A 9,470-nucleotide genomic window follows, 5' to 3' on the forward strand; every position below is an offset into this window, starting at 1 on the left:
CAGGAATCCGGCACGGTTAAGGGAGAGGAACACAGCAGCTCAGGGCAGGTCACCAAACCGCAGTAAATCTGGCCTTCCTAGGAGGGCAGGAGGGAAAAAAACATTGTCAGCGTTATAAAGAGCTGAATGTCCCCCATGATGGGCTGCCAGTGCTTCAAACTGCAGATTTACCATAAATCATTGGGAAGGAATTGTTCCCTGGGAGGGTGGGGAGGCCCTGACACAGGGTGCCCAGAGCAGCTGTGGCTGCCCCTGGATCCCTGGAAGTGTCCAAGGCCAGGCTGGACAGGGTGTGGAGCAACCTGGGATAGTGGAAGGTGTCCCTGCCCAGGTGGGACTGGATGAGCTTGAAGGTCCTTTCCAACACAAACCATTCCAGGATTTTATGATTCCACGATCAAAAGCCCTCTGATGGTCCATCTTCAAATACCACCAATCATCCAGCAACTAATGAAAGCTGAAGGTCTGCCCCTGCTGCACTGTCCATCCTGCAGGGCACAGCAGGGTCATGTCCTCTCCTGGCATGGCTGTTCCATGAACAGTACACAAGCTCCTGAGTGGAATGGTCTTCCTCAAAAAGGGGCAGGCAGTGCTTTCCTCTCCGGCATCATGAGTGCTGCCAGACCTGAAACAGCCCCCACACACCTTCAAATTCTGCAGAACAACCCCCGGTTCAAAGGGGCAGAAGACAATTTTCTCCGACATCTGCCAGGAAAAGGACCCGGAGGAGACAGGTGGAAATGGGAAGCAGGATTCTGAACCCAGACTCAGGTCCACACCGGAGCTCTGCCCTCCCTCTCTCCTGGTTTATTCAATAACGCCAGAGCCAAGCACACAGGCACGCAGGGACAGACCTGAGTGGGTAGTTTGGAAAATATCATTGCTGTAGTGATGTAGTGATTCAAGCTGAAAACCACAGGTCGAGGCCAGCCTTGACCTTAGTGCATCCCAGCCCCACCTCAGTCAGTGGATTTGCACCAGTTTGTTGCAGGAATCAGATTTTGCTACTTTGCCAAAGGGTAAAAAAGGATGTTCAGCAGCCAGACCTCGACAGCAAGGTCGTCTTCTCCATGCAGCAATTTTCTCTGGGGTATCCACAAGCTCCCAGTCAACCAAAACCAAGAGGTCAGCCAAGGATATCCTTAGAAAACCAAACCACTGCTGCTTCTTCTCCCATCAGGAAGCCAAACCACTGTGTAAGGAACATGAAGAGGGTGAGGGAAATTTGGTGGGTGACAGGATGTGGCGGAGGTCACTGCATACCAAATCCTGCTCTCCACCTCAGAGAGTCCAGACCTGCCTCTTCCTTCCTTCTCCTGACCAGCAGCTCGTAGCAATGACCTGCCCCAGGCAGGAAAGAGCCAGTGCCATAAAAGGCAGGATTCATCCCAGAGGCTCCGGTCTTGGGGCAGTTTTCAGAGAGGGTTAGACCAGCTGTTCACGCAGCTGTTCTAGCAGCTGACCACATCAGACACAGCCTGGGGAGATCCCCCCATTGAAGGCTCCTCAGCCATCCCTTTATTTCCCCCTTTGTATCCAAGGCATTAACTGAGAAATAAACAGAGCCTGAGGGACAGCCGAGAGGGACATGGGAGCTCCACGGGCTCCTGGGGACAGCGGCAGAGGAGCACACGCAGTCAGATTCAAGGGCTCCTTCCCAGTGTTTCCCACCATCCAGCTGGGGTCCCTAAGAGAGGAACCAGCCTCAAAAGCCGAGTAATTTCTACACGTCAGTTTTTCCTCTTGCTACACAGCTCTGAGGTGTACGCACGCCCCAGAGGCTCAGACCAGCTATTCCAGTGCCACAGATACTTCCCTGTCCAGCATCAACTGATGCAAGCCCTGTGTGTGTGCTCTTGGCATGACAGAGGGAGGTGCTTTGGGCTCTTCTGCCCCTCTTTTATTTCCTGGCCGAGCTTGGTCCCACCCTTTGCTGCCACAGCCCCGGAGCACTGGGGTGCTCCCTGAGGACAGGGCTGTCCCACTGCCTACCCCAAGTTGCCCCCGCCCAGACCTGGCCCATGTGACCTCCAGTAAATCTTCTGCACCGATAAACCAATCCCAGTGATAAACCAGCCGCACACAGGCTGGTACCACCAGGTCTTGCTGGGGTTTTTGAGCTGGTGGGGCAGTGCTGGGTGCAGGAGAGAGCCCCAGCCCCCAGCTCCCGTGGTAGCTTACGGAGCAGCTGCACTGCACACACTGGTTGGGCTGGCGGCTGGGGAAGAGCTCGCTGGTGCTGAACATCTCGCCCTGCTGGTACGTCGTCCCGTTGTACTGGCAGGACCTGACGGGCGCACGGAGGCCAGACGGAGAGTGTGGCTCTGGAAAAGAGGATGAGAAAGGAGCGGGATGAGAGCCAGCCCTTGCCTGGCCCTGATGCAGCACTGATGCCCCACCAGCCCATCCCTAAAGGCCCAGCAGCCCTTTACACACTGTGGTCACTGTGAAGTGGCCAGGGCACTGCATGGTTGTTCAGCAATTAAGTGTCCAAAAGCTCCTGGAGAATAGGGCTGCCCTGGCTGTGCTGAGCTCAGCACAGAGGGAAATCCTGAAAGTCGAACCTCACGAGATTTTTAAGAAAATTCTTGGGTTTTTCCCTCCCCTGGTTGTAATGATCGTCAGATTCAGATGGAGTCAGGTAAAAAGGGCTTCTCTCATGGGTAATTAACGAAAAATCAAAATTAATGAGGTTTTTTTCTATTTTTTCTTCCTGATTTCTCAAATCACTGATGGTTTCTGACTAGCTTTGCCAGCACTCAGGCAGGGAAAGTTTTGGGACTAAATCTTGAGATAATCTGTGGGGGTGAGAATGGACATATTGAGGTAAAATGAGGCAATCAGTAGTGGTAAGGTAGGAAAACTTTTGGGGATAAAACTTGAGAGAGTGTCCAGTTCAGAGAAGGAAGTTGTTAAAAAAACGTAATTTTTTTTTTGTCCAAGACACTTTGCTGGCAAATGATCAGAATAAAGTGCCAGCTTCTGTTTTGCCCCTGACGTGTGAACTGACATTTTGTCCCTACAAAGCTCTTGGGATGGGGGGGAGAAAGGTGTCTGGCAGAGAGCCCTTTTCCATCAAAATGACATTTTTGGAGGAGAAAAGCAGCCGGAGCTCCGTGACCAGGGCCAGACCCAGCATCGCTGCGTTGCCACAAGTGGCAGCAGTGGAGGTACCACCCTGTAGGACCACAGCCACCTTGTCACCCCATCCCTGAGGAATGTCCACCTACCAGGACACCGCGGGCAGCACTGCTGGGGGTCCGTGACAGGGCTGGCACACGGCAGAGCTGGGCACTGGATCCGGTAGCACCTGATGTTGGTGTTCTGGGGAGAGACAGAGGTGGTTTGTTTAGTCCACAGGGAACATTCATTTCATGGTCCACCCCTGCGAGGGGAGGAACACAACATTATTGCAACAAATTGTGCTGGTTGTAACTCGGCAGGGATGTCTCCAGCCCTGGTTCAAACCCAGCCAGCTCATGGTCTCTCACCAGCACAGGCCACCCGTCATCTGACAGCAGCCCTGAGCTGCCTCCACCCACAACCCACCGGCGCTACAGAGGCAGAATCATGGAATCACTGGGTGATCTAGGTATGAAGGAACCTTAAAGATCTTGTTCCTGTCTTGGGCAGGGGCACCTTCCACTATCCCAGGTTGCTCCAACCTGGCCTCGAACACACCCAGGGGTGGGGCAGCCACAGCTTCTCTGGGCGCCCTGTGCCAGGGCCTCGCCACCTTCACAGGTAACAAATTCTTGTGAACATTTAATCTAAATCTCCCCTCTTCTTTTGCTCAAAACCATTCCCTTGTCCCATCATTGTCCATCTGTGTAAAAAATAACTTCCATCTTTTTCACCAGCTCCCTTTCAGTACCAAAAGGTCTCCTCAAGGTAAACGGCAGCACCCTCACAAGGTCAACCCAACACCCCCCAGGGGGACAGCCTTTGCCAAAGGCAAGAGATGAATCCAATGCCACTATGGGACTGGAAAGGGCTTCTCTGGTCAAATGAGACACCGGGACCGATTTGCTTCAAAGCTGCTGAGCGAAGCCCCAGCGCAGCAGCAGCAGCAGCAGCAGCAGCAGCAGCGTCGACGCCTGCCCGCGGCGCCGTGGGGACGTGCCTCGGAGCAGCTGCAGCGGATGCAGTACATCAGCCCCTGGGGCTCCAGGTACGGGTGCCAGCTCTCCCCCGGGCTGTACTTCTTGCCATTGAAGTCGCAGAACATGTCCGGCCCTGAAAGTCAACCAGGAGAAGCTACGTAAGAAAAGGGGTTGGTTCTTGGGACAACTCTCTGTGATGAGAGCAAGGGCAGCCTTCACGTTGTTCCCCACAAGTAGCGGGTGGCCAGGATCACCACCAAACCCCTCAGGACTTGGGCCAAAAACCCCAATTTAGTCACCCTTAATGTTCACATCCACAGGCATCACCTGGTCCCGCAGGACTGAGCTCCAAACCCGGTTGGACCTGCAGGAACCTGGACCCTCTAACAGCCGTGGGGCTGCTCCCACTCTCCCGTGACGTGTGCCAAAGCTCTGACCAGGCAGAGGGTCACCCCAGGAGCCAAGTTCTTTCTAAGCACACACCTGTCTGCGTGTGATTTTCGTGGTTTACGTGCTCACAGCCCAGCTGAAAACCGAAGGTGATTTAAAAGGTTATGTCATCGAGGGAATTTGAGGTAGTTTGGGTGATTGCGTTGCTCGAAGGCAGTGGAGACATTTACGGCTCCTGAAGCATTTATGGGTCTTTAAAAACTTGCGGCACCCTGGGGATGCAGGAGAGGGGGAGGGCTGTTTTCCAAGGCATGATGCCCACCTCCTGCTACGTGAACTTCGGTGAGCCAGCAGGTGCTGACCCTGCCAGGCTGCTGGGAGGGCTCCTTAAAGAATAGCAGAGGGTCCCCAAAATGATCTCAGTGGTGTTCACCACCCCAAAGGTGCTAAGAGCCAGTGCTTCGCTCTGTCACCTGGGACGCGGCAGTGGCTGGGAGGGCCCAGCTGGTGTTGTCCCACCTCACCAAAGCCAGAGATGCCACCTGCTTGGTGGATTTCTCCAATCAACCAGACGAAATTCGCCCAGATATGCTGGGGTGGGCTGCAGTCCCTCCTCTAGTTCATGACCATCCTCAGGAAGAACCCAGGTGATGCTCTACCATGGCCAGACCCTCTGGCCAGCAGGAAAGGCAGCCCCATGGGTTTACGAAGATCTTTATGGGTCTCTTCCAACTCAAGCCCTGCCAGCAGACTTGAGCCTCTCTTTGATGGCTTTAAGCACTTGATTCTCTAAGTCATACCTTCACAAGTGGTGACCACCAGCTGTCCAGACCGCCCGGTCCAGGCCACCACTGCATCTGCCGAGGTGGAGGTTTGCAATAGCTTTGGAGTGGATGCTACCAGAGGAACAGGCAGAGGTATTTTCCTTCCCTTTCCCAGATCAGGACTCTACATTGTCCCCATAGCTCTTGACAAGTCATCAACTCCCTATTCCTGGCCAGGCAGGTCATGAGCTTACAGCAAACCACACAAAACTGCTGAGCATGTGGCTTGGAAATGCAGAAACCCAGAAAAGAGAGGAAAAAAACTCCACAAAACTAAAAAACAGAAAAAAAAAAAAACAACAACATAGTTTTGCAAAAGGGTGAGAAAATGACTTCATCTTTCCCTGCTTGCAGCATCCTCATGAATTATGCTGAGGGTGAAGAAATCAAGTTGCCTTGGTGTGACGTGGCCCCGCTCAGCTTGCAGGCTCCCATGCCAGTTGGCTGCTTCCTTCAAACATTTAATCACAAGTGGAGCCCTGGTTTGGGTCCAGCCCTCGAAAGCAGCCTGATTCATGTCTGCAAAGGGCCTGCTGGTAAAATTAAAGCTGACTGGCAGGGCTGGGCAGCAGGAGACACTTGTTGGCATCTCAGTAGTGCTACGCCGTGTTTTTGGCAAGAGGTGCCAGCATGTTTGGGCAAAAGCAAGATGGGGATGGATGGATGGATGGATGGATGGATGGATGGAAGGAAGGAAGGAAGGAAGGAAGGAAGGAAGGAAGGAAGGAAGGAAGGAAGGAAGGAAGGAAGGAAGGAGGAGGCTTAAAAGATGGAGGCTCTGGACCATTTTTTCCCATGCCAGGCCAATAATTTTATTTTCAGAGGTCAAACTTTGGATATCTTCCTAATTCATTTGAAGTGAAAAGCCATTTGTAGCAGTGAATTGCTCCCATGCTGATCAGTCACCTTATTTATTGCACCTTCAGCAGCAGCACACTCAGAAAAGTCACATGGGTTTACTTGTCACTGGATCTAAAGCAGGTCAGAAAGTTGTGGGGTGGCATCTCGTTGGTGGCTGGTGTCTGAAGTTGTTGCGATACATCCTAAGGAGACATTCCCTTCTCATGGTGTGGGAGATGCAGCCCAGGATGGGTTTCTCCACACCATTCAGTTTGTCACTGAGGACTGGTGTCTCTAAACCACTGAGGGAAGATGCTGCTCAGAGCTTCTGCAACAGCCCCTTGTGAGATTTCAATTTCCTGGTAGCTGGAAAGCTTCTTCCCACAATACCTATCCTAAATCTGTAATGTCCTTTCCAACCCAAGCCATGACTGATTCTGTGATTCTGTCTCTGGGAGTGTTCTGAGCAATTCGATGGCTCAGCAAGAGGTTGTGGGGTCTTGCTCATCTCCCCTCACTCCTCTTCTCCTGTTGCATCCCGAGGCTGAGGGGGAAGGTTGGTCCTGCATTCCCAGATGGCACCCCTGGAGTTGTCTCTGGAGCAGGGCATGTCTGAGCTGGGCTCCCAGCCCCAGCAGTTTTTCTGGAGGTCACACACCTGCCAGCCAGCGCCGTGCCGGGCATGCGGGAGGGAGTTCATGCAAACCAGTTTGTAAGTTTTAAGAGCAGCCATAAATAAAGTGTAAGGAGCACTGTCTGGTACACAGAGTCCAGGCGCTCCTGTGACAGCCCTGTATTTATGAAGGGCTTAAAATGCCAACTTAGCTGACAAGGGACTGGTTAAAACACACTGGACCCTTGACATGTGGCATCCTGAAGACTCTGCTCATATTCAGATCAATTCCTACACGCTCACCTCGCTCAGTTCTTGGCTGGGAATATCTGCTTGGGACTTTGGGAGCCTGGAAAACTCTGTAGCTCTGAAAATGCAGTCTCATGAAGCATCTCTGAGCTCCCCAGGGTGGAGAAGCCAGGCAGATAGGGTCCTGCTTCCCCCCACTCCTTCCCAAGGGAATGCTTCATTACTTATAGCAGGGTGTGCAGCCCTCACCTCTCCCTTACCATGGACATGGTAGCACTTGATTTCCATCATGGTCCTTCCCATCTTGGAGCACCCAGTCCCTTCATCCCTGCTGGATCCAAACTTGTAGGACAGAGGGATCCCAGGAACCCCGTTTTCTCCAGCAACCATGTTAAAAAGAAATGAAACAGCAACTTCCAAGCTCCTGGGGAAAACCACTGCCCCATGCTCTGCAGAGATGCTGGTGTTTAAATGCCTCCAGCCAAAACATCATTGCGTTCAACCATTGTCCCTGAATTACTCAGAATGCAGCACATTCGTCCCAGTAACCTGTGCCTCTGATACTTCTTTTCAGCTGGGAGTGCAAATCCCCTAAAATAGACTGTTTCTGTGGGCAAATTCTTCTTTTCTGACTTGCCTTCAAGCCTGAGCATTTCTGCTTCTCACCTATTTTTAGCCACGACACTGTAGGTCCCTTGGCTGATGAGCCTGCTCATAACTAATTTATTCCTGTCTTCACTCTCCCTGAACACTCGGCCCTGAGAAAAGTGTGAGGCTGCAGAGGTGGATGGTGGAGAGAAGTCTACAATTTGATCATGACTCTGTCACCCAAACCACCTTGCCCTCGACCATGGGGCAAGTTCTGGCCAAGCCCTCCACATTGTGGGATATGCCCTGTAGCAAAGCTGAAGTGTTTCAGAGTTGGGGGGTGACTCTGGACCTCACTGCTCCAATCCTGCTTCAATCCCATATTCAGCGTTCTAAGTCCTGCAAACAGGCCCCAGCACGTCATCCCAAATGATACAAACCCTTACTGCCCCCATCCGTCATAGTTTATGCCCAACTTACGGGCTCTGTTACCACCTCCAAAGAGCAAACACCTCCCCTAAAACCTCTTTCACCTTCTGGAGATGTCTCCATCCTCTTCCTAACTCTACCACAGCAGCCCGGGTAGAAGCAGGGAGTCAGACCCACATCCCTTGTTCAAGAAACAGATGCTGCGGGCTGGGTTTGGCGGCTTTGGATGAGCCCAGGGAAGGGAAAGCAGCTGAATTCACCCGGATTTTGCTCCCCGGGGCTTTGCACAGCCCTATCCATCCACCTGCCTTCTCCCCCCAGCACACCCCACAGACAGGATGAGCAATCCAGTGCTCGTATTTTGGGTCCACGCTCCAGGAGGATGATTATTTGAGTGCCTAATGCACTGCTGGCAGCAGGCAAGTTGTAAATCACCCTGACGCAGCCACCGGCAGACTCTGCTGGGATCCAGGAGATTAAAGGGAAGAATAAATGTAGGGACACAACAGGTCCTGCTCCAAATTGCTTAGAGCTCCAGTGGCTCTGCGATGTTGCAGGGGTGCTCAGCACCCACTGGTGCCTTGCCCAAGCCAAGCCCACCTCCTGGCTGCAGTTAACACATCCAACACCCTCCAAGCTCCTGAACAGCCCTGGCCAAGTCCTTCAAGCCTTTTTGTGGGAAGTGCCAAACCTCCCTTCCCTATCCCAAACCTTCTCTGCCTCAGTCAGCCCGCTGGGAGCAAAGTGGGAGAGACTGAAGGATGAACATGGAGATGGACAAGGGATGATACGGAGGAAAGCCCCCAGCTTTGTTTGGAGTGGGGGAGGCATTGCCCCATCCCCATCCACCCTCGGAGGGGAGATGCACTCGTGCAGGGTGGGATCTGTGCAGAGGAAGGTCTGTAAGACAGCCTCCTTCTCTGTGGCATTTCTAGCCCATGGAAGGGGGTCCCAGACCTTCCTCACACCCCTGGCGGCCCGCGGAGCCTCCCAGCCCCCTCACCAGCTGGCAGTGCTGTGCTCGGTGCTGTACAACTCCACAAAGCAGGCGGGGACAGCAGCAGGCAGAGGGGGACACAGCCATGTGGTGCGGGACAGGAAACCTGGCTGGCTGCACGGCCTGGGACATCCCAGCCACGGAGGTCCAACACCTGCCGTGGTCAAAAGCCTCCCCGTGCCCCCAGCCATGACCGCAAAGCACCCCCGCAAATTCCTGGGGACCCCGGTGACGGGGAAACTGAGGCACGGAGGGAAGCAGCGCAGCCGGGACAGGAGCGGGGAAGACTTACGAGCCCGGGCTCGGCTCTCGGAGGCGAAGAGGAGCAGGAGACACCGGAGGAGAAAGGCGAGCGGACCCGCCCCGGGAAGCATCGCAGCCCGGTGCTCGGTGCCCTGGGGCTTCGGTCCCTGTGCCCGGGGGTGCGCTGCCCGATG

General features: G+C 53.7%; 1 protein-coding gene across 1 annotated transcript in view; it reads right to left on the reverse strand.

The window, feature by feature from the left end:
- The window catches only part of CHRDL2 (chordin like 2), a 22,562-nt gene extending 13,098 nt beyond the window's left edge, over positions 1-9,464 (reverse strand). Inside the window, exons 1-5 of the mRNA XM_017727098.1 lie at positions 9,326-9,464; positions 4,124-4,236; positions 3,231-3,324; positions 2,182-2,324; positions 1-77 (exon numbers count right to left, since the gene is read on the reverse strand). The exon at positions 1-77 is cut by the window's left edge and continues 17 nt beyond it. Coding sequence (XP_017582587.1) covers positions 1-77; positions 2,182-2,324; positions 3,231-3,324; positions 4,124-4,236; positions 9,326-9,407 — 509 coding nt within the window. The 5' untranslated portion in view covers positions 9,408-9,464. The remainder of the gene's footprint in view (positions 78-2,181; positions 2,325-3,230; positions 3,325-4,123; positions 4,237-9,325) is intronic.
- Between the last annotated feature and the right edge of the window lie 6 nt (positions 9,465-9,470).

This window comes from Corvus brachyrhynchos, unplaced genomic scaffold (assembly GCF_000691975.1).
Source record: "Corvus brachyrhynchos isolate BGI_N302 unplaced genomic scaffold, ASM69197v1 scaffold412, whole genome shotgun sequence".
Classification (NCBI taxonomy): domain Eukaryota; kingdom Metazoa; phylum Chordata; class Aves; order Passeriformes; family Corvidae; genus Corvus; species Corvus brachyrhynchos.